Genomic DNA, 25,195 nt, shown 5'->3' with positions numbered 1-25,195 from the left:
CAGGGTCCCCCCTAAGCATTACCAGGCATGATTCCTAGGCAGTCAGGTATAGTCCAAAAAGAAAAAGAACGGAGAGATAGCACAGCAGTAGGGTGTTTGCCTTGCATGTGGCCGAACCAGGATGGACCTGGGTTCAACCCCCGGTATCCCATATGGTCCCCCAAGTTTGCCAGGAGTAATTTCTGAGCACAGAACCAGGAGTAACTCAAACACCAAAAATTAAAAGTTCTTTAAAAAAAAAAAAAAGAAAGAAAGAATAAGAGAGACCTGGACCAATAGTATAGGAGGTAGGACACTTGGTTTGCAAACATTTGATCCCCAGCATCCCATATAGTCCCCTATGCACCAGCAAGAATGATTCCTGAGGGCCGGGCGGTGGCGCTAAAGGTAAGGTGCCTGCCTTGCCTGCGCTAGCCTTGGACGGACCGCGGTTCGATCCCCCGGTGTCCCATATGGTCCCCCAAGCCAGGAGCAACTTCTGAGCGCATAGCCAGGAGTAACCCCTGAGCGTTACCGGGTGTGGCCCAAAAACCAAAAAAAAAAGAATGATTCCTGAAAATAGATCCAGAAGTCCTGAGCACAGCCAGATGTGGCCCCACATCCAAAAAAAATAAAAAAGTGAGGCTGGAGAGATAGCATGGAGGTAAGGCGTTTGCCTTTCATGCAGAAGGTCATTGGTTCAAATCCCGGCATCCCATATCCCCATGCCTGCCAGGAGCAATTTCTGAGCATAGAGCCAGAAGTAACCCCTGAGCACTGCCGGGTGTGACCCAAAAACCAAAAAAAAAAAAAAAAAAAAAAAAAGGTAACGTTTAATTTCTTTTTATTTATTTTGGGTCACACCCAGCAGCACTTGGGGGGTTACTCCTGGCAGGCTCAGGGGACCAAATGGGATGTCGGAATTTGAACCACTTCCTTCTACATGCAAGGCAAATGCCTTACACCTCCACACTATCTCTCCAGCCCTTTCTTTTAATTTATTGTTGTTGTTGTTGTTGTTTTGGGGTCAATCCATAGATGCTCAGGGGTTCCTCCTAGCTATATGCTCAGAAATCGCTCCTGGCTTGGAGGGACCATATGGGATGTGAGGAGATCAAACAGCGGTCCATCCTAGGCTAGCGCTTGCAAGGCAGACAGCTTACCTCTAGCACCACTGCTCCGGCCCCAATGTTTAATTTCTTGCCAAGATCTAGCAACTGATGCTGAAGATATCAATCCTTGTTATACTAAATATCTCAAATCTTAAACTTGAATTTCTTGCAACTCAGATTTTAAATCCTGTTATTTGTCTTAATACCCTTACATTAATGGAAGCAGCAGCACAGCAGGAGGGTTCTGCCCATCTACCCATTCCCAGATATGTTCTGCCAGTTACTCTACAGCATCTAACAGAAATTTCAGAGGGACCAGAATGAGAGCACAGAAGCAAGTGCCCCACATCCTGTCAGCAGAGTTTATTCTCCCACACTCCAGGTTCCCTGAGCACAGCCAGCAGAGTGATGGCTGAATGCAGAGCCAGGAGCAAGCATGAGCAGCGATGGGTGTGGCCCCAAAGCAAATGAAAACACCAAAAAAAAAAAATCATCTTCAAGGCAAAGTATAAACAGACCTTTAGTTCCCATCTGATTTTAATCTTTTCTTGAAGTTATAATAATCAATACACTTACAACTGTCATAAAAGCATCATTCTTCAGAGCATTTCTCTTAGATTATAATCCCACAACAATCTCAAAATAAACCAAATTACAAGAATTGTGGCAAGAAAGGAGGTTAATTTATTTTTCTCTTGGTAACTGGTTTTTATTTTCTTTGGGGGGCATTCCAGCTGTGGCCAGGGGTTACTCTTGACTGTGCTCAGGTATCATTTCTGGGGGTACTCTGGGAACCTATCTGGGATGCTGAAACTCGAACCTGCATGATGCAAGGCAAAGGCCTTACCTACTGATATTGCTCATTGCTCTTTTTTGGGGGGACGGGGCCACACCCGGTAACACTCAGGGCTCTGTGCTCAGAAATCACTCCTAGATCAGGGGATCACATAGGATGCTGGGGATCAAACCTGGGTCCATCCTGGGTTGGCAGCATGCAAGGCAAACACCCTACTGTGCTATCACTCCAGCCCAGACATCACCGTACCTGCTTGTACTATATCTCTCTTACCCCTAGAGACTTTAAAAATTTTTTTTATTGATTGGTTGTTGGTCATACTCAGCGGCGCTCAGGAGTTCACTCCAGGCTCTGCACTCAGAAATTGCCCCTGGCCAATTTCTGAGCATCAAACAGGTGTGCCCCCCCAAAAAAAGAAATTGCCCCTGGCAGGCTGGGGGGACCATATGGGTGCCAGGAATCAAATCGGTCCCTCCCAGGTAAGCCGGATGCAAGGCAAATACCCTACCACTGTGCTATCTCTCCAGCCCCTACAGAGTTTTGAAGTACAGTTACATGAGAAACTTGTTTCACTTGAGGGCACTATAGTCCTAAGTTAGTCTTCAGGATCTAGGAAATGGTTGGGGCAAAAGTCCCTGACTTAAAAAGCAAGAGGCCAAGAGTTTGATCGCAAGGTTCAGATCCCACATGCTCAGGTCCTAACACCTGCCACAGTGCAACCTCTGACCACCACAGCCCAGGAAAGCATGTGTGTGTATGGCACCCACAGCAACCCTAGTAAACGCAACTGAAACTCACGCTACACCCCCTTCTCCACCCTGAGAAATACTGGTAAGGATTTAGCCCAATATGATCCCCCAGCACCACCAGGACTGATTCCTGAGTGCAGAGCTGGAGTAACCAAGTGTAGTCCAAAAACCCAAATAAATAAAATGGCGTAAAAATCACTAGTTTAAAAGGAAAAAAAATAAAAGCATCACTAGTATATGTGCTCACTTTGGCAGCACATATACTAAAATTGGAACGATACAGAGAAGACTAGCATGGCCCCTGTGCAAGAAATTGCTCCTGGCAGGCTCAGGGGACCATATGGGATGCCGGGATTTGAACCACCATCCTCTGCATGCAAGGCAAACGCCCTACCTCCATGCTATCTCTCCAGCCCCAATTTTTGAGCGCATAGCCAGGAGTAACCCCTGAGTGTCATCAGGTGTGGCCCAAAAACCGAAAAAAAAAAAAATAGTATCACTAGTAGACAAAGAGTTTAGGAGGTAGTCACAGAAACTGAGGAAAAAAGAATAAAACCAGTCAGCCAGAGCCATAGTACAGCGGTAGGGCGTTTGCCTTGCACATGGACAATTCAGGTTCAATCCCCAAAACCCATATTGTCCCGCCAGGAATAATTCCTGAGCACAGAGCCAGAAGTAGCCCCTAAACATCAACAGATTTGGCACGCACGCACACACACACACACAAACTAAACTCAAAGTGAGAATCCTAGGGACACATACACACACACACACACACACAACTAAACTCAAAATGAGAGTCTTAGGGACATACACACACCCCCAAACCAACTAAATTCAAAATGGGAGTCCTAGACACACACACACACACACACACACACCTCAAAATGGGAGTACTAGGGGGCCGGAGCGGTGGCGCAAGCTGTAAGGTGTCTGTCTTGCAAGCGCTAGCCTAGGATGGGCAGCGATTCGAACCCCTGGCATCCCATATGGTTCCCCAAGCCAGGAGCACGACTGAGAGTGCAGAGAACTGGGGCCAGAGAGATAGCACAGCGGCGTTTGCCTTGCAAGCAGCCAACCCAGGACCTAAGGTGGTTGGTTCGAATCCCGGTGTCCCATATGGCCTGTGCCTGCCAGGAGCTATTTCTGAGCAGACAGCCAGGAGTAACCCCTGAGTGCTGCCGGGTGTGGCCCAAAAAGGAAAAAAAAAAAAAGAGTGCAGAGAAGGCCTGATCATTCACATCAGTGTGTCATACAAAGAAACAGGCATTCCAGTTCCTCCCATTCTTCAGTGGTACCACTGCGCTCATTCAAAGCTGCTGATGGGTTTTCAAGGAAATGTTTTTTACACTAAAGATGAAGGGATCTGGGGCCGGAGAGATAGCATGGAGGTAAGGCGTTTGTTTGCCTTGCATGCAGAAGGGCAGTGGTTCAAATCACGGCATCCCATATGGTGCCCCGAGTCTGCCAGGAGCAACTTCTGCGCATAGAGCCAGGAGTAACCCCTGAGAGCTGCCGGGTATGACCCCTCACCCAAAAATAAATAAATAAATAAAAAGACGAAGGGATCAAGTCAGTGATTGGGGTGGGGGACAGAGCAATAGCTGACGTGGGTTCAATCTGGGCTAGAACCTCAGCATCCGCTATGGTCCCTCTGAGCCTGCCAGGACTTCTGAGTGCAGAGCCAGGAGTAACAACCCCTGAGCTCCACGTGGTGTGGCCCAAAAAACAACAAACAAGTTAAAGTTGGGGTGGGAGGGTCTGCCGCCACCTGGGCTTAGATTTAAATCCATCACTTTCTAATGCTGAGCCAAATGTTAAATGTTTAAAGTTATTTAAGTCATCATATATATTCCAAGGAAAGCTGGGGAAAAGTCTTAATACTAGGCAGCCAACCAATTTTTGCTTAAAAAGATTGGTGTGGGGCAAAAATTAACCACTAAAATTTATCATCCAAACACCATTAGTGACATGAAAATAATTAGTATTTTATACGTCCTAAGTGTTGAGGTTTAAAATGAGCGTTTTAAAGGTAATAAATTCAAAAGCTTTTATTTTTTACATTTTGTTATACTACTGCATAATGTAATTTGAAACAAAGGTGTAATTCTTAAATGTTTAACTCAGGATTTGACTGTGCTCCCCTGTTCTCATGCTTATCATATATATGGCACTTTCACAAATTTCCATGAACCTGTTTTCAAAAAGCCCAACAGGTTTTCAGGACCCTCACTGAGAAAGTGGTTATAAAAAGAAGCCATGTAAGTACCATTACTTAAAGAAACAAAGGTGAAGGACAAAAGAGGAAATAGGCTTTATAATGAATGCTCTTTACTTTCTCCAAACAAGTGAAATGTTAAGAACACCAACCCCCAATTTTAGTTAGTAGTACTCCAGTAGTGAACTAAAAAAAAAAAAAATCTAGAAACATATATTATAAAGCTACCAAGAAAAATATTTTATACATTTTGGGGTTTCTTGTTGTTGATTTCAACTATAAGAACCACTTTTTCACAAAGTGAAACACACAAGTGTTCCTAAAACAAAGACTGGTCAGACTTAGCCTTTGTTCCAAACAAGATCCTTAAGAGTCACAACTTCTGAAAAAAATTTTCCTGTATGCAGCTATACCAAGGCCACCCATCTAATCTCTTCCATTTGGCACAGGCCTACCCTTGAAGCAAGCCCACGATATGGGCTTCAGAACAGGGCCAGGCTCTGCCTCAGAGTCCCCTCTGCCTGCAGGATGTGCTCCTCACTACGAAATGGTGGCCATCACCTCCGTGGCAATGTAGAGCGAGCTGAGGCAGTGAGATCACTTATCTGCTTACCACGAATATAGTAGACAAGAGGCAAAGCAGCCAGACGTAAACAAGGCAGCACTACCCTCTGGGAAAGGAACAGACACAGACAGGCACAGAATGGAATGGAAAAATGCGAGGAGGGCTCGAAGCCACCCCAGATTCTACAATGCCAACATGGAGGCCACTCACTCTCCCAGGAACCCAACTCCACATTTGGGATCCCAAGAACTTATTCGGGCCTCCAACAGAAAACACCAGCACTGGTGCAGGTGTGTGTCCGTCCACCTTTTCTTGCATCCGACAGACTTACAGTGCTTAGAACTTCCGAACTAAAATTAAAAAAAGAAAAAAAAAAAAAAAAAAAAAAAAGGTGGCTCCTAAACCAAGCAAGGTTCTTGCTTCTGCCTCTGTACCGCAAAGAAACGCCACTTCCTTCAAGGCCAAGGCTGACCATCCCCAGTTCTGCTGAGAAAAATAAATAAATAAATGTCTTATTTACAAAACACAACAACCCCCCCCAAAAAAAAACTACCAATTCCAAAGTGGGCACTTTCAACTTCACAGTCAAGCACGACCCCCTCCTCCCCGACAAGTGTACGTAAAGGTCTGTTGTTCTCCTAGGGGGTTGGGGAAGGGAAGGCCTCGAGAGGAGAAGCCGTTTGGGGGACAGACACAAAACTCGCGCAAGGTCCCCGCAGCTCGAACGTCACGACAAAGAGCAGAGACAGGGGCCGCGGGTGGGGGGAGCGGAGGGGAGCGGAGGGGGGGCCGCCACGGCGGCGGTTAACTTCACCCTCCTCCTCCCCAACGGTCCGCCCGGGCTGCCAACCGTCGTGGTCGTGGGCCCGAGTGGAGTGGGAGGCACGGACGGGGGTGGGAGGCGCACCCGTTGGGGCCGTTAGGACACTCCGTGACACTCACCCCGCCCCACGGGCCCGGGACCAGGGGACCCGGGGACGGGCACAAACTCTGCAGACAGTCTCTCCGGTGCAGCCCGCCCGCTGCTCTCACTGGGGACCCCAAAAACATCACAGTATCCCCCAAAAAGCACTCACGCCCCCCACCACATCTCAGGCTCGCTCCTCCGCTCCCGGCAGCGCCCGCTCTCCGCCGCCGCCACCCGGCCGGGCGCCCGGAGGCCGGGACGCGGCGGCGCAGCGGGGCCCGGGGACTGGGATGCGGCGGCGCCCAGGTGAGGCCGCTCCGGGCCGCCGCCGCCGCCACACAAAGGACCCGGGGCTCCCGCCGCCATATTGAAACTTTGCTCGGCGCACGACAACTCCGGCCCCCGCCCCCGCCGCGCCCGCACCCCCGCACACGCCCCCGCACCCCGGCGCCCCGCGCCCGCGCACCCGGCCCGGGCCGCTCCCGGCCCCGCCGCCCCCGGGCCCGCTCCGCTCGGCAAGGCTGGCGAAGGCCCGCTCGGACGCTCCGACGCACGGACGGGACCCCCCGGCGGACTCACCGGCGGCGGGCGCACCTTGCAGATGCCCGTCTGCTCGGCGATGGGCCGGATCTTGTGGATGAAGGCGAAGGGGTCGGCGAACTCCTCCCAGCTGGGCTCGAACACCGGGCACTCGGGGGGCGGCAGGAACTCGCCCAGGGGCAGCGCCGGGCGCGGGCCCGGGCCCGGGGGCAGCGCGGCGGCCGGCTCCATCCCCGCGGGGCAGGGGCAGGGGCAGGGCGCGGGCGCGGGCAGGAAGGTCGGGCGCGGGCCTGGCTGGGTGAACGGGCGCGGGCGAGGGCGCTGCGAGGGCCGGCGGGGCCGCAACGGCAGCTCCTCGGTGCGTCCGGGCTCCCTCCCGGCCTCGCCTCGCCTCGCCTCGCCTCGCTCGTCGCTCGCTCGCTCGCTGCTTCACGCGCCTGCTCGTCGCCCCCACGCCGTGCGCCTCCGCCGCAGCCACGGCCGGGAAAAGAGTCCCGCCCCGCCCCCACCCCACCCACCCACCCACCTCCCCGGCGCTCGGCTCCGCCCCCCAGGCGGGCCTGGGACCCAAGCTGGGGGGCTCCTGGGGGCGAAGGGAGCTTGCGCCTACTGACCTCTTCCTCCGTGCCTTTCTTTCTTTCTTTCCCTGTCCTCAGAAACCAAAGGCCTAAATCGCGGAATGACCTTGTGGTTAGTTGAGCCTGTGCTCTGTGCTGGAGTTGGGGGGGGGGGTCCCCCTAGGCCCAGTGAGGCCCTGGAGGGGGGCACAAAGCGCGAGATGACGGTGGATTTCGCAGGATGGATCGCCTCCCTCGGTGGCACCCACCCGGCTTGCCAACCTAAGGCCACCCCCGTGTTGTGCACGACGTTTGTGGAAAAGTTCGGATCCTTGGCCCCCTTCCAGCGCCCTCCTCGCTCTTGCTCCGATTACCCAGTGAACTACACCACTGCCTTGCCCACTCCACGGCTACTTTGGTTTTCAAGGCCATGGAGAAAGGACGGGCTAGGGGATGCGAGCTGATGAAGCCCTTGGCCCCTCGCAGCTCGAGAAGGGAAACTGTTTATGAGAAAGGGGATGGCGCATTGAAGAGAGAGAGTCCAACCCTCTCTCTCTCTGGGTGCAGCCAGCAAGATGGCTGCCAGGCAGGCTGCTGGGAGAGCCTAGACTAGGAGATGATCCTAAAGGGCTGCGTGCTGATTTGGAGGCTGGGGTGCAAATGGAGCAGTTAGCACCTCAGGATGAATTGCTCAGGGGAAGGCAGGTAGCTTGGGGATTCTGGAGTCTGGGGGGACCTGTTGAGGGAATTGTCATCCTTTCCCAAAGCAGAAGTCGGTACCTAGGTTTTATAAAGGGGAGGACAGATTGGGGTGGGCAGTTCAGCCTTCATCACTGAGGCGACAAGTAGGCAGAAAACAGGAGACTATGGATTAGATTAGGAGGAGATATTAGAACAGGGTGCTGTGAGCTTCTCCAGGGCAGGTATCACTTAGTAGTTCATGGCATCCTCACAGCCCACCTATTGGCGAGGAAATGTGCTTCCCCCATTACACAGAGTCGCAGCGGACTTAGAGGGGCCTGTGGGCGAGGAGGCAGTGTCTCCCTACGGATGCTTTTCCAGAAAAAAGCAAACCCACATCAAAGCTGATGATAGCCAGAAGCCTCCTCAGAAAAGGGTCCTACACCTGCTCTTGGCGCCTAGGTGGAAAAAAAAAAATCTTCTGAGAGTTCTTCAACTGTAAAGGCTTAGGGGAGTCCTTTTCCCCAAAGTATTTCAAATATACTTGGCTCCCACAAGAGATCAGGAGAATTTGGGGAAGTGATCTAGACTTGGTTCTCTAAGGCTTTTGTGAACCTCGGAAGACAGTCCTTTCCAGCAACTTCTGCAATGGAGACCCAAAGGTGGTCGACTGCACTCTTGGAAAAGCTTTCCCCAACATAATGGAAGTGGGGAAAAATAATTTTCTTTTGGCCAGGGGCTTGCTATGAATCTGAGGAATGGATTTCCTGTGGTGTCATTTCCTGGGACAGCCCTCAGCCCCTCTCCCAATTAGTTGGAAGAAGACCCTAGGCAGGCAACTGGGAGAGAGATTCCAGCCCCCCAAGAGTCCCAGCAGAGGTGAGCAGAACGCAGCCCACTTGTCAGCTGTGAGCTCGGCCTCCCTCCTCCAGGCTCCCCCCCTGAAGCCCAGCTTCCTCCATTTCCGGCAGCGGCTCCTCAGCGAGGAGATGCTGCGGCTCAGATCCGGCGGCAGCTGTGGGGCTGGCTCCCCCCCCCATCAGGCCTGAGGCGCTGCTGAGGGAGGGGCGGCCGCCGAGGGGAGAGTCGGGGGACTGCGAGGACCCTGAGGCGCTCCGGGAAGGCGACGGCGACAGCGCCCGCCCCCTCGACGCCGGGCCTTGCCCTTTATGATGTGTGTTTACATGGGCGGAGGGATCCCTCGCCAGCTGACAGCCACACCGCGGCCGGCACTTCTTTTTTTAAAGAGCCTGAACTCGGGCGCTGATTGGCCAGGGCGGCCCTCGGGGGGCGGGGCCGGGGCCGCATTGTCTCGCTTGGGGCCGGCCGGAGAGAGCCCCAGAGGCCGGGCCTGGCCCACCTGGGCCCCGCAGGTCGCTCGCCACTGGACGCTCCACGATCGCGGGGAGGGAGGGCCGGGGCGGGGTCCGAGGCGGGTTCCTGGAGGAAAGTGAAGCTTAGAGACGGCCAGCGGAGCGAACCCAGCCCAGCTCCGAGTGCCACGTCTCCAGGAACCCCCCCTCCTAATTCTTAAAACAACACCCCGCCCTACCCGGGCCTTGGTTCCCCCCCCCCAAAACCGCCCCAGTGGGTGCAGCAACCCAGACGCACAGCTATAGGAGACTTCATCCGTATCCGGCTCTCATAACAGACTTGCACCACACACCCCGCCCGCGCATACCACCCACCCCATCCCATCCCCCCTGCACCCCGACATCTGCAGGCTGTGCCCCAAGATCCGCAGGCCCGCACAGAGGTGCGTCGCTGGGATACGAAAACCACCCGTGGAACAAAACTGCGGAGAATCTCTCCCATCCGGTCCACATGCACCCCGCCTCCATCCCACGTGCGGGGCATCACAGCAGGCTGGTGGATGCATTTTGGGGGGCCTGCGGCTGGCGGCAGCGCCAGGGTGCACGCACGTAGAGCACGTGAAGGCGCTGTGCTTGTCTCTAGGACTGCCCTCGCACAGCTCCGGGGTGCTGCGGCCTGCACTTCTAGTCTCAGCCTTTCCCCAGCCACCCCCCACTGCCCTGGGGCTTCCCTCTGCTTTCCCGCAGTATCTATCCCTCTGCACAAGCCCTTCTTGGGGTCAGAAGTCTCTGTGGAAACCCAGAAACCAGCGATCTCTAGAGGAACTGCTGCAATGTTTTCTCACCGTGACTGGTTTACTGGGCCTATCAATGTTCCTAGAACTTCAGCTGGACCCCCAAGGGCTCTCCCTGCAGAGGGGCCTCCCAAAGAGCACAAGGAAGCTGCCTGCAGAAGCAGCAAGGAATGACATGCTCAAGCTAGGAGGCCAGGAGGATCTGTGGGAGGAAGTGAGATGGCTCCGTTTCTGTGCGCTGGTTGCCTGAGGATGGAGCTTTGGGGAGGGCGCAGGGGAGAATCTGGCTGCCAAGGAAGCAGGGAGAGATTCTCAGTAGGAGTGAGCTGGAGCAATAGTACAGCAGGCGCTTGTCTTGCAGAGGCCAACCTGGCCAATCACCCAGCACCACGTATGCTCTCCTGAGCTGGGCCAGGAGTAAGCACTGAGGAACACTGACAGGGACCCAAAACAAAAGAAAAACATTGGGAATGTTTGAAAAAACAGAAGTGTGGGACAGAGTCCTCCCGAGTCTCTTGCTGCTTGCATTTTCCCTAAACTACCCCTCTTCCCCCTCCTCTGCGATTTGTGTGGGATTTCCCCCCATACTCTGCTTTGTGTGTCCCAGTATGGGGCGGATGGTGCAGTTCTGGGGATCGGTCCTGGCCTGTGTCTGGTCCTGGTAACTGGCCACTCAGATTAAAACTTCTGTGCTCTCTGATGTCAGCCCAGAGGATCCTGCCCAGAGCTTCTGAGGACCTGTGTGAGGCCCAAAGTGTCCTGTGAGTGTCCAAAAGTCATTGGCAAATGGTACTTTCCCACGGTTGCCAGCCCTGCCCATGGGGTGGGCCAGGCAGTCTGCCACCCTCTCTCTCCAGGGTGTGTTTCTTCCCTTTCCGGCTGGGCCACTTTCAGGGCTCAAACTCCCAGAGAGCAACCTTGTGCCCCTGAGCAAAGCTGAGAGACCAGGAGGGGCGCTCATGGGCTATGGGCCAGCCCTGACTCAGGTCTTGGCCAAGGGGCCCTTCACAGCTGCTGCTGGAAGATGCAGGATACTGGGAATGTTTGAGATTCACTGTTTCTACCATAAAAGTCTCTGAGTGGAAGGAATCAGCCTTTGCCAGTTTTATCAGTGCTCAGAGCACTGCTTCTGTACATTGCAGTGTGAGCACTGCTCCTTGGGCCAGACACAGGAAATTCCTAGCTGGGCCCAGGAGGGGTGGGGTGGGTGGGTAAATGATTTGAGCAAGGAGGAAGACTCACATGTGAAAGACAGGGCAGACAGCGAGGTGTGACTTGATCTAGACATGTGGGCCCTGTGAAGTAGGTAGGCATCAGGTTCACCTTTCCTAGATGGGCAAGTGGAGACTCAGAAATGCCAATTAGCCAGAGTTACTGTGCTAATAACAGCGCCAGGCCTAGAATGCTGGACCAGAGTCTTTGATCTTCCCCATCCGCCAAGCTGACTCCTGTAAAACTGAGGGTGGGGAACCAAGTGCTCCTTACCAGTACTCCCCAGCCATTCTCCCTGGCCCTGCTAATCTATATCTAGCCAGACAAGCCTGAGGTCAGACAGGATGCTGTGAGGTTCCCCCTGACTTCCCCATCGGCCTGAACAGACCAGTGGCAGGGATCTCACTCTGAGAAGGAAGACTACCCTAGTGCTAGCACTCCGAAATGACAGGCTGAAGGCCAGAGAAATTGCGTAGTGAGTAGAGCTCTTGCCTTGCACACAACTGACCTGGGTTCAAGCCTAGGCACCCCATATGGTCCCCCAAGCCCCATCAGAAGTGATCCCTGAGTACACCTGTGGGTGGGATCCAAAAATAAAAAAATAAAAAACCTGAAGTGAGGTGAATTCATATACAGCCACATCCTGTGCCCCTATTTGAAACTCCTCAAATCAGAATAAAGTCAGGGCCTTCTCAGAGCAACGAGTAACGTCACACATGGCCTATGCTCAGTGCTGATGAGGAAAGTCAGGCTTCTGAAAGATTTTCTTCCTTCCCTCAAGTTTTGTCATTTCTATTTTGTTGTTGTTGTTTGGTTTGGGGGCCATTTCCAATGTTGTTCAGGGCTTACTCACTCAAAAATCTGTGTCTAAGATCCAACCTGGGTCAGGAGCATGCAAGGCAAGTGTTTTACCCACTGTGCTACCTATCTAGCCCCTAGCTTGGTCTTCTCTAAGCTCTTTATAATCAAGTGGCTGGAGCGATAACATAGCAGTAGGGCATTTGCACGTGTCCAACCCTGTATGGACCTGATTGGATTCCCAGCATCCCATATGGTCCCCCTGAGCTTGCCAGGAGAGATCTTTTTTTCCTTCCCTACCCCTACCCACACACACTTGGCAGCGCTCTGGGGTTATTCCTGGCTCTGTGCTCACAAATCACTCCTGGCAGGCTCAGGGGACCATATTGGATGCTGGGAATCAAAGCCAGGTCTGTCCTGAGTCAGCCAAGTACAGGTAAATGCCCTACCCTCTGTGCTCTCTCTCAGGCCCCACCCTTCTCTTGGGATGTTTGAAGCAGAAACCCAGCAATCAGTGATCTCTAGAGGAGCTGTAGCCTTCTCAACCTTGTTCTCATTGATGTTCTCCAATAGAGTCTGATTAGGGGCCGGAGAGATAGCATGGAGGTAAGGCGTTTGCCTTTCATGCAGGAGGTCATCGGTTTGAATCCCGGCGCCCCATATGGTCCCCTGTGCCTGCCAGGAGCAATTTCTGAGCCTGGAGCCAGAAATAACCCCTGAGCACAGCTGGGTGTGACCCAAAAACCACAAAAAAAAAAAAAAAAGAAATAGAGTCTGGTTACCTGAATTATCGCTCCGGCCCACCAGTAGTGATTTTTGAGTGTAGAGCCAGGAGTAACCCCTAAGTGCCGCCAGTTGTTGTGGCTACCCTCCCCCCCCAAAAAAATGTAGGGGCCAGAGTGATAGCACAGCAGTAGTGCTTTAGCCTTGCACGCAGCTGACCCAGGACAGACCTGGATTCGATCCCCAGTGTCCCATATGGTCCCCTGAGCCAGGAGTAATTTCTGAGCATAAAGCCAGGAGTAACCCCTGAGCATCACTGGGTGTGGCCCAAAAACCAAAAAAAACAAAAGTGAAATCATGGGCCTGGAGTGGGCTGGAGTGATAGCACAGCAGGTAGGGCACTTGCCTGCACAGAGCTGACCTGGTCTCAATCCTCCACATTCCATAAGATCTTTGAGCCCAGCAGGAGTCGTTCCTGAGTGCAGAGCCAAGAAGCAACCCCTGAGCACCGCTGGGCATGGCCCAACAGACAAAAAGTAAATTTAAAAAAGTGGGTTTTTTTTTTAAAGAAGTGGTAATCAGTGCCAGTCTGATAATTCAGTTGGTACAGCACTTGCACCACAAGAGGCTGACCCTAATTTGATCCCTGCCATCACATGTGGCCCCAAGACTGCCAGGAATAATTACTGAGTGTGGTGCCAGGAGTAACCCCAGAGCTTGGTGTGGCTCCCCCTACACACACACACACACAGACACACACACACACACACACACACACAAGATAATCAGTACCTAGATACAGAAAGGGTCTCAAACACAAGCCTGTGTATTTATGTAAATTTCTGGGTAGCTCAAATGAAAGTGCAATTTAGCGAAAAAAAAGAAAAGGAATTCAAAGAAAACATTAAAAAGATGAAATGTTCAGTATGTGTAGAGACAAAGCAGTACTAGCCTGTATGTATGAAAACAATGCTTGTTCCTTTTAATCAAAGATCTGGCATTATTAAATATGCACGATAATCTGAGCATAATTGTGTGAGTTCTTTTAATCCTCACAAATACTCTTAAAAGTACCTGTCATTCTCTTCCTTTCCTGGGTGAGGAACTGAGAATCAGAATGGCTGAGTCATTTTAGAGGTAAGGCATCTGCCTTGCAAGCGCTAGCCAAGGAAGGACCATGGTTCGATCCCCCAGCATCCTATATGGTCCCCCCAAGCCAGGGGTGATTCTGAGTGCTTAGCCAGGAGTAACCCCTGAGCATCAAACGGGTGTGGCCAAAAAAACAAAACAAAACAAAAAAAGATTAGCAGAACCAGATTCTGGCTCAGGCTGTTGGAGTGATGGAGTTTTAACCATCACTCAATGGTAAATAGTGTTGGAGCAATAGTATAGATGGTAAAGCATTTGCCTTGCTAGCAACCAACCAGAGTTTGATCCCTGACATCACATATAGCCCCCCCCAAGTCCTCCAAAAGTAATTGTAAGTCATAAGCTACACTGGATATGGCCATAAAAACAAACAAACAAAATCAGTGGTAAGTTTATTCCTGGAGCTGGAGAGGTAGCACAGCATTAAGGCATTTGCCTTGCAAGCAGCTGACCCAGGACCAAAGGTGGTTCGAATCTCAGCATCCCATATGGTCCCCCATGCCTGCCAGGAGTGATTTCTGAGCAGATAATCAGGAGTAACCCCTGAGCGCCACTGGGCCAAAAACAAAAAACAAAAACAAAAAACAAGCAAACAAAAAAAGTTTATTCCTCTGTGCACTGATGTTTCCCTAGCACCTAGCCTGGGATTTACTACATGATACTCAACACTATGCCATGATTCCTGATAATAAGTGAATTAATCAGTGCTTGTTGAACATATTCTCTACACCAGATATTAAACAAAGTTCTAATATGGAGCAATGAATAAAACAAAAGTCCAGGGGCCAGAGTGATTTATATCAGGTAGAGTGTTTGCCTTGCATACGGCCAACCCAAGTTAGATCCTCAGCATCCAATATGGTCCCCAAGCCAGCCAGGAGTAATTTCTCAGAGCAGAGCAAAGAGTAACCCCTGAGTGATTCTGGGTGTGCCCAAAAACAAAAAGTCCAGTGATAGTATAGTGGGTAGAACACTTGCAGCTGACCCTAAGCACTACCAGAAACAATCCCTGAGTGCAGAGCCCAGAGCAACCCCTGAGCATTACCAGGTGTGGCCCAAAGACAAAACAAAATAGTCCTTATCCTTTGTATTTTAACCTAAAGGACACTGACAACAGAAAAAGGCCATTTCTGGTACAAATAACAGCTTAGGGGAAAAAATACATTGATACGAGTCATGAAACATAGAACCAGAGAGTTTATGAGTTTATTTTAGCTGTGATGACCCACCCAGTGGAGAGAAAACTTGAACTCAGGTTTGGATATTGAAGGATATTGGAAAGTTTGGAAATTTCTAAAAAGAAGAATAGCATGCAAAAGAATTTCAGTCAAGGGAGAGTGTGATAGTGATATGTGTAAGGAAACAGAGACACTAATGGCACTTAGCCATAAAAGAGTTACTGTCCCTTTAAGGGTGATACTGTCAGTTACCTGAAGTCTGACCCTTGTAACTGCTGCAGGATGACAGTTGGGGGTATATAATAAAGCCCTGGGGTTGAAGTGCTGAGGGGCAGGCAGGGTGGTGAAGACAGGAGGCTGCTGCTGCTGCTACCACCTCTCCAGATTGCTCCTGCTGGATTGCTGGAGAAACTGTTTACTGGACTCATGGCTCCTGCCACTACTCCTACTGCTCCAGGCCCCAATACTAACAGTACAACCAAAGGATGCCACATGCCCGATATAAGAGTTGAGAGGGAGATAGCATGAAAGAGGCAGACAGATGGCTAGGGGTGGCCTGCTGTGTAGACTGTGGTCAGGAGGATCTTCCTAGCACAGGAAGCCATTGGAAAAGTGCAGCAAGGAAAAGGATATCATTAGATAAGCAATTCAGAGATAGTTGTGGGTTTTTTGTTGTTGGTAGTTTTTTGTTTTTGTTTTTGTTTTTGTTTTGTTTTGTTTTGCCTTTGGGCCACATCCAGCAGTGCTCAGGACTTAATCCTTGCCATGTGATCAGGGATCTTTTATGATTGAACTCCGGGAACCATGTAGGGATATCAGAGATTGAATCCAGCTCAGCCAAGTACAAGGCATATGTCCTAGCAGCTAGCCTAGAGGCTAAACTAGCCTCTGTGCTATCACTCCAGCCCTCTAACATTTTTTTTAATTAAAGAATGTGATTTACAAAGTCATTGTAGTTGGGGCCGGAGAGATAGCATGGAGGTAAGAGGTCATCAGTTCGAATCCCGGCGTCCCATATTGTCCCCCCTGCCTGCCAGGAGCAATTTCTGAGCACGGAGCCAGGAAAAACCCCTGAGCACTGCCAGGTGTGACCCAAAAACCACAAAAATAAATAAATAAAAACTCATTGTAGTTGATTTTATGCATATCACATTTCCGCACCATTACCATATTAGCTCCTTTCACTAGTGTTTCTTTTCTTTTCTTTTTTTTTTTTTTTGGTTTTTGGGCCACACCTGGCAGTGCTCAGGGGTTACTCCTGGCTGTCTGCTCAGAAATAGCTCCTGGCAGGCACAGGGGACCATATGGGACACCGGGATTCGAACCAACCACCTTTGGTCCTGGATCGGCTGCTTGCAAGGCAAATGCCGCTGTGCTATCTCTCCAAGCCCTAGTGTTTATTTCTATTTTTTGTTTGTTTGTTTTTGTTTTTGGGCCACACCCAGCGATGCTCAGGGGTTACTCCTGGCTGTCTGCTCAGAAATAGCTCCTGGCAGGCTCGGGGGACCATATGGGACACCGGGATTCGAACCAACCACCTTTGGTCCTGGATCGGCTGCTTGCAAGGCAAACGCCACTGTGCTATCTCTCTGGGCCCCCTAGTGTTTGTTTCTATACTCTATTTGCCACCACAATCACCGTTGTGACACCACAACCACCATCATGACAGGCACTTCACAGTTTTCTGTGATTGCTGCTTAGATCCCATGGTTTCTTTTTGTTGTTGTTTTTGTTTTGGGGCCACACCTGGCGGCTCTCAGGAGTTACTCCTGGCTCTGTGCTCAAAATAGCTCCTGGCAGGCTCAGGGATTAATCCTTGCCATGTGATCAGGGATCTTTCATGATTGGATTCCGGGAACCATGTAGGATATCAGACATTGAACCCGGGATTCCTGGGATCAATTCCTGGGATGCCAGGAATTGAACTGGAATTTGTCCCAGGTTGGCCACGTACAAGGCAAATGCCCTACCACTGTGCTATCGCTCAAGCCCCAGATCTCATGTTTTTAGTGTTGTTGAGTCTGTGCTTTGGCTGTACAACTCTACCTCTCTCCTACATCACCAGCACAACAGAAGCCCCAATCCCTAATCACCTGTTTTTCCCTTTCTCATCATCTTTCTTTCTCCTTGATTTCTTTCCTTTTCTGTTCTTCTCCCTAAGTGATAAGGTCCAGTTATTCTATATAGCAGTTATAATTGAGATCATCCTAGGTTTTTGTCTTTCTTCTTCTGACAACATAGTTTTTATTGAATGAAACTTACTTAGACATAAGGGAAGAGAAAGAGAAGAAATATGTATCCAAGAAAGAACACAGGTCTCTTCACAGAGGAAAAAAAGCAAGCAACAAGGGGCCAGGGAAATAGCATAAAGGTAGGGCATTTGCCTTGCATGCAGAAGGATGGTGGTTTGAATCCCTGCATCCCATATAGTCCCCTGAGTCTTCTGGGAGTGATTTCTGAGTGTAGAGCCAGGAGAGACCCCTGAGAGCTGCAGGGTGTGACCCAGAAACCAAAAAAAAAAAAAAAAAAAAAAAGATTTCTCTGATTCCTACCCTGGACAAACCATGGGTTCACTCCCCAGCATCCCATATGGTTCCCCAAGTCTGTCAGGAGCGATTTCTGAGTGCAGAGCCAAGAGTAACTTCTGAGTACCACCGGGTGTGACCCCAAAACAAGAATAATAAAAAAGATCTCTCTGACTGCCATGTAGAGACTAGACTGAAGCAGGTAAGAGAAGGGCATAGGGATGAAGAGATCAATGAAAAGTGACATAAGACATGGGATAGAGAGATGCTGAAGAGATAGTACAGTGGGTAGGGTGGGGAGTTTGCCACACCTCTGAGTGCTTTCCTGGTGTGCTGTAAAAGGGTGGCTCAACTAGAATGTGATTCTTTTCAACAGAAGTCATTGGTTTTGTCTTTTCTAATTAGCTGAGGACGAAGAGAGGCAGAAGCAAGATATGTCTTGTGACTAACTCCAAAGATGAGAGTTTATGAATTTCCCAAAGGATAGGTCTGAGAAATCAGGACAAGTGTCAGTATGCTTTCCTATGGCCCCCTTGTCTGCCAGAATTAACTTCTGAATGTAGAGCCAGGAGTAAGCCCTGAGCACTGCTAAGTGTGCCCCCTCCCAATTTTTTGTTTTATTTTGTTTTTGGGTCACACCTGGCAGTGCTCAGGGGTTAGTCCTGGCTCTATGCTCTGAAATTGCCCCTGGCAGGCTCGGGGGACCATATGGAATGCCGGAATTGGAACCATCGTCCTTCTGCATCCTTCTGCATCGAAGGCAAATGCCTTACCTCCATGCTATCTAGCCGGCCTGCCATTTTTTTTTTAAAGTTATTTTGGGGCTAGACAGAGATAGGGCATTTGTTTGCCTTGCATGAGACCAACCTGGGACAGGCCCAGGTTCGATCCCTGGCATCCCATATGGACCTCCGAGCCTGCCAGGAGCGATTTCTGACGGCAGAGCCAGGAGTAACTCCTGAGTGCTGCTGGATGTGGTCCAAAAACAAAAAATTTGGGGGGGTCCATACTCAGCAGTGCTCAGAGCTCACTCCTGGCAGTGCTTGCAGACCTTATCGAATGCTGGGAATCAAATCTGGTTGGCCAGCAAGTGTCTTCAGCCTTATTCTGTATTTACGCCCTATATCTCATTTTATTTATTTTATTTGGGGTGGCATTGGGCCACACCCAGTGGCATTAGGGATTACTCTAGCTCTGTGCTCAGAAATTACTCCTGGCAGGCTCAGGGGAACATATAGGATGCCAGGGATTGAACCCAGGTTGGCTAAATGTAAGGCAAATGCCCTACCCGCTGTCCTATCACTTCAGCTCTATATTTCATCTTTTAAACAGCCATGACTGGACACTGAAATATTAACCAAGCCTAAGTTTCACGTGTGGGGAGGAAAGTCTCAAGCAGTGCTTGTGAGAGTTGGGGGATCATTCCTGTCTAGGCCTCTCCATTCAATGCTCTGGGTTAGGGCATAGGGGACTACATCAGATGGTGCTGAGGACTGAACCTGGGTCCTTGCATAGACAAGGTCTCCCTAGCCCCAAATAAGTTTCTATTTTTGTTTTGTTTGTTTCATTTGAGGTCACAGCCAGTAGTGCTTAGATCTTCTTCTAGGCTTTGCCACCCTGGGGGATTATATGGGGTAACCGAGATTGAAGGGATTGAAACTGACTGGGTCTTTTCAGCCCCCAAGAGTTCCTTTTTTTTCTTTTTTTTTTTTTTGTTTGTTTTTGGGTCACACTCAGCAGCACTCAGGGGTTACCCCAGACTCTGTGCTCAGAAATCACTCCTGGCAGGCTCAGGGGACGATATCGAATGCCAGAATTCGAACGACCATTTGTCCTGGATAGGCTGCATGCAAGGCAAATGCCCAACCACTGTGCTATCTCTCCAGCCCCCCCACCCAAGAGTTTCTTATAATCATTGCAAGAGATCATGAAAGCTCCTTCAGGGCCAGGCAGTTATGAGGAGCCCCACTAATCCCACAGCACAGGAGTAGGATAAGGTTGTTACAATGTAAAAATACAAAATAAGGGAGTGGACAGAAAGAAACCAAGATAAACTTTAGCCTTGGGTTAAAAACTGAATAACTTGGGAGTAGAGTCACAGTACAGCAGGGACATACTTGCCTTGTACTAGGCCCACACAGCTTCAATTATAGGCAATCCCAACATGGTCCCCTGATTCCATCAGGAGTGATTCCTGAGTGCAGGGCTGGAAGTAGCCCCTGAACACTGCTGGGTGTGGCTCCCAAACAAAAAATATTGAATTAGAGGGTGCCATGGGGCAACTGTGGAGGACTTTTCTTGTTTTTGTTTTTTTGGGTCACACCCGGCAGGGTTCAGGGGTTACTCCTGGCTCTATGCTCAGAAATCGCTCCTGGCAGGCTCGAGAGACCATATGGGATGCTGGGATTCGAACCAATGACTTACTACATGGAAGGCAAACGCCTTACCTCCATGCTATCTCTCCGACCCCACCAGGAGTGATTTCTGAGCGTGGAGCCAGGAGTAACCCTTGAGCGCTGCCAGGTGTGACCCAAAAACCAAAAAAAAAAAAGCACTAGCTTTACAAGCAGTTGACCCAATTCATTCCAGGAACTGCATAGGGTTTTCCTGAGCACTGCCGAATGAGACCGCCTGAATAGAGAACCTGAAAAAAGCCTTAAACATGGTTGATTGTGACCCAGTTCAAACAAAACAAACAAGTAAATAAATATTAGTTAGTTATATGTAAGTATCATCAAAAGGTTTCAGAGAAGATAAGCTAGTGTTGTGTTACTGATCGTACCCTAATCAATTATTGTACCCCACCCTAGGGTGTGACCTGGTGATAGTATATTGGATTATTTCTTACTTGGTATTCTGTTCCCATCCTTGGGTGGTACCTGATTCTTGTCAATAAAAGCAAGGGTCTGAGGAAGGCTGGGGCTCATTCTTCAGTCTTCCTCCACTGAGCTGCATTCCATCTTAGGAGCTTTTGTGGTATGAATTTCTTGCTTGAGCACCAGATTCCCTGAACCCATTCTTATACCTTTTCACTGTGGGAATTATTTTCTGTGGATCTCTACAACTAGAACTGTTCCCCCTGACCTAATTGGACAGGGGAATGGGAACTGCCTTTCCTGTCCGGGAGTTCTGTGGGAATCAAACCTTAACCAATCTCCTAGCGTGACACTACAAACTAGCTGAGGAAAAATGTTCAATTGGGCAAGAGTTTAGGAGAACTACCCATTGAGGTTCAGACATGTTTAAAGGGGACCCCACAGAAACCGGAGTACAGTAGAGGAAGGCATTTGTCTTGCATGTAACATAATGGTTGACTTATTTTTGATCCCCAGCATCCCATATGGTCCCCTAAGCATTGCCAGTAGTAATTCCTTTTTTTTTTTTTTTTTTTTTTAGTTTGTTTCGTTTTGTTTTAGTGGCACACCTTGCGGCACTCACGGTTTACTCCTGGCTCTGTGCTTAGAAATTGTTCCACTGCCAGGAGTAATTCCTGAGCACACAGCTAGGAATTAGGTTTGAGCCTAATTGGTGTGGCCCAAGTATAAAGAAAACAACTAGAACAAAATTGAATGGGCCAATCTGCTAGTTGTTATGTGGCTTCTGCCAAGGAGCAGTGGTAATGATGCTCTGTGGCAATGAGGGGTTCCTTGTGCCATGAGGTTAGCTATGGATTGCTAACCCTTAATCGTGGCCTTTAGGTCAGTACCCCAAGAGCATGTTCCTCCTTTTATAAATTTTGGAACATACCATATTTTTCAGCGTGTAAGACGACTTTTGAAACAACAAAAAAAAGTCAACTGAAAATCGGGGGTCGTCTTATACACCGAGTTTATCCCGAAAAATGTTTCAATATGGGGCCGGGAAGGTGGCGCTAGAGGTAAGGTGTCTGCCTTGCAAGCGCTAGCCTAGGACGGACCGCGGTTCAATCCCCCGGCGTCCCATATGGTCCCCCCAAGCCAGGAGCAACTTCTGAGCGCATAGCCCTGAGCATCAAACGGGTGTGGCCCAAAAACCAAAAAAAAAAAAAATGTTTCAATATGCCGATAAGCAAAAATTGTCTGAATATTGCCACAAAACGAATTTTCCAAGTCAATCCTGCACCAATCACTGCAAGGCTGCTCGGATGCCACTCTAACTCAGCCAATCCAAGCAGGCTTTTTATGCATGCAAATTAGACAATGTTTTGGACCCGAGTCTACACTGTAAAAAGCCTACTCAGATTGGCCAGTGTCAGAGAGGAAGTCTATTACAGTATAACCTTTGAACCTTTGTTCTGATTGGCTCACTGTGGTACATGAGCACAGGAACACATGCAGCACATGCAGCACAGGAATGTTCTGTCTGATACAGCGAATATAGGCCTAAACCTATATTTTAACTGCAAAATTAGGGGGTTGTCTTATACGCCAGCAAATACAGTACTTTGTACTGTTAGGGTCCCAAGTTGAGGGATGAGACCACACAACTGGAGTAGAGCTGAACAAAACTTTAATCTGACTACCAACAGCCCCAATACTAACAGGTCAGGGTCATCTCTAAAAGGAGATGAACTCTGCCCAAGTTCACTAGGAAGATTATATAGGGAAGGGAATAGGGAGGTTCTAGCTTTGTGATGATCTTTAAAATGATTGGCTGGGCCAGAGAGATAGCACAGTGGTAGGGCATTTGTTTTGTGTGTGGTTGACCCAGGACAGACCTGGGTTCAATCCCTGGCATCTCATAAAGTCACCCAAATCTGATAGGAATGACTTTTTTTTTGGTTTTTGGGTCACATCTGGCAGCACTCAGGGGTTATTCCTGGCTCTATGCTCAGAAATCACTCCTGGCAGGCTCGGGAGACCATATGGGATACCGGGATTTGAACCACTGTCCTTCTGCATGCAAGGCAAATAAATGCCTTACCTCCATGCTATCTCTCCGGCCCCCTATGCCAGGAATGATTTCTGAGAGCAGAGACAGGAGTTAACCCTGAGTGCCACTGAGTATGGCCCAAAGACCAAAATAAATAAATAAAATGATTGGCTATTGTGTAGGGGTACCTTCCAATGAAGGTTCCATCTCTGGGATCCCATATGATCCCCAAGTCTGCCAAGAGCAATTTCTTTTTTTTTTTTTTTTTTTTTTTTTTTGGTTTTTGGGCCACACCCGGCGGTGCTCAGGGGATACTCCTGGCTGTCTGCTTAGAAATAGCTCCTGGCAGGCACGGGGGACCATATGGGACACCGGGATTCGAACCAACCACCTTAAATCCTGGGTCGGCTGCTTGCAAGGCAAACGCCGCTGTGCTATCTCTCCGGGCCCCAAGAGCAATTTCTAAGCTCAAAGCCAGGAGTAACCCCTGAGTGCTACCCCAAAACAAATTAAAAAAATTCATGAGCATTGAGTTTCCTTTATTGCTTTTATTTTGGGGCCACACCTTTGATATCTGGGGATACTTCCAATGTTGCTTGGGGTGAGGGGCTGTAGTACAGAAACTGAGAAGCCTCAGTTTCTTCAGGAAATATGAGCCAGAGCTCACAATTCATGTGAGTAAATGGAAACAGGAGACTGAATTCACAATCCAGCCTTATTCCAAAAAGCATAAGAGAACAGAGTTTTATCTGGATCCTCTGAATGGTGCTCAGAGCTTCTTGTGGGGACTTGCAGTACTGGGGAATAAATTTGGGGTCCTACATAAAGCATATGCTCTAGCTCTTTGCCTATTTTTTCTTTTGTTTTTTGTTTGTTTGTTTGTTTTGTTTTGTTTGGGTCATACCCAGCAGCACTCGGGTTACTCCTGGCTCTACGCTCAGAAATCACTCCTGGCAGGCTCGGGGGACCTTATGGGATGCTGGATTCGAATCACCTATCTTTTGTTTCTAACTTTTGCCTATCTTTTGTTTCTTTTGGGGTCACACCCAGCTAAGATCAGGGCTTATTCCTGGCTCTGCACTCAGGAATCCCTTCTGGTGAAGCTTTATGGAACTATGTCGTGGTGCTGGGAATGAACCCAGGTAAGCCACATGCAATGTAAGCACTGTGCTATCCCCCCAGGCCCTGTTTCACTATCTTAAATAGCAGGTGTTACTAAGTTCAGAGGAGAGTTCAGTGGGAGGCTCAGTGCAATAGCTAGTTAAGCAGGATAGCAAACTGAAAGCCTGGGAGGGGCAGGGAAGGAAAGTGAAGGGAGGAAAGGGAGCAGCACAGGAGGAAGCTCCAAGGTACCTACCTATACTGAGTCTCCCGATGCAAAGGAGGTACAAGAGGGCACAGAGGAGCATCATCCTTTCACAATTTTTTCTCCTTCCTTAAGCATTTTTTCCTCTCAGTCAGCTAAATACTGGATTTGTTAAATAAAAAAATTTGGATTCTTGGTAACATCCGAAGGCTTCCAAAAACCAATTGCAAAGACTTTCCGTTTAGGCTGGAGAGATAGCACAGCAGTAGGGTGTTTGCCTTGTACACAGCCAATCCAGGACGGATGGTGGTTTGAATCCCAGAACCCCATATGGTTCCCCATGCTTGCCAGGAGTGATTTCTGAGAGCAGAGCCAGGAGTAACTGCTGAGTGCTGCTGGGTGTGACAAAAAACAAACAGACAAACAAAACTTTCCATTTAATTTTACAAAAGCAAATTTCTCGAGTTCAAGGCCCCATCATGAATTATTGTTGTTGTTGTTGTTGTATTTTGGTTTTGGGGCCACACCCTACAACGCTCAGAGGTTACTTCTGGTCCTGCACTCATAAGTCACTCCTGGCAGGCTCAAGTGACTATATGGGATGTCTGTCCCAGGTTGGCAGCGTGCAAAGCAAATGCCCTACCTGTGTGCTATCACTCCGGCCCCTAAATTATTTATACTTACTTCAGTTTCCATACTTAAGAATGCTCAGAAGGCAGGGACAATGGTTTGGAAGACCAAAGTGGAAGTTTTCCTGAAAGAGGAGCATCCTACTTATTGGCTCCCGATATTTCCTTTATCACTCAGGATTAGAGCCAGAATCCCTTTATAGGCTGTCTCTGATAGAAAAGGTGCTACAAAGCACTATTACTCTATACCTGCTGGCCTCATTTCAGTGGCACAGCCTTGTCTCAAGAGAGATCAGGTCAAAGCACAAATCCAACCCCAGTTGGAAAACCATCTGCCAATGAGAGGATCTGAGGACAGCACAGCTGGCAGTTCCACTGACAATGGATTTAGCTGCCCACGGTCCCAAGCACAGCCATTGACAATGTACAGAAGAGCCACAGGCCCAGGTGGTTGCCCTTTACAAAGATCAAGACAGAAAATTTGCACATCCTCTCTAATAAATTTGCACATACACTCTAGAGGCCAATGCCATGGAAGTTCAGGGATTTTTTTTTTTTTTTTGATTTTTGGACCACACCCAGTGATGCTCAGGGGTTGCTCATGGCTCTGCTC

At 49.5% G+C, this 25,195-nt stretch overlaps 1 protein-coding gene and 1 pseudogene across 1 annotated transcript in view; one reads left to right on the top strand and one right to left on the bottom strand.

Moving 5' to 3' along the window:
* The window catches only part of KDM5B (lysine demethylase 5B), a 90,491-nt gene extending 83,394 nt beyond the window's left edge, over positions 1–7,097 (bottom strand). Inside the window, exon 1 of the mRNA XM_049770583.1 lies at positions 6,906–7,097. Within this exon, the coding sequence (XP_049626540.1) occupies positions 6,906–7,097 (192 nt within the window). The remainder of the gene's footprint in view (positions 1–6,905) is intronic.
* LOC126004875 (uncharacterized) lies at positions 2,876–2,946 on the top strand (annotated as a pseudogene).
* Positions 7,098–25,195: the final 18,098 nt, after the last annotated feature.

Source organism: Suncus etruscus, chromosome 3 (assembly GCF_024139225.1).
Source record: "Suncus etruscus isolate mSunEtr1 chromosome 3, mSunEtr1.pri.cur, whole genome shotgun sequence".
NCBI classification, from domain to species: Eukaryota; Metazoa; Chordata; class Mammalia; order Eulipotyphla; family Soricidae; genus Suncus; species Suncus etruscus.
Note: the sequence above shows the minus strand (reverse complement) of the source record. Positions and strands in the feature narration are given on the sequence as shown.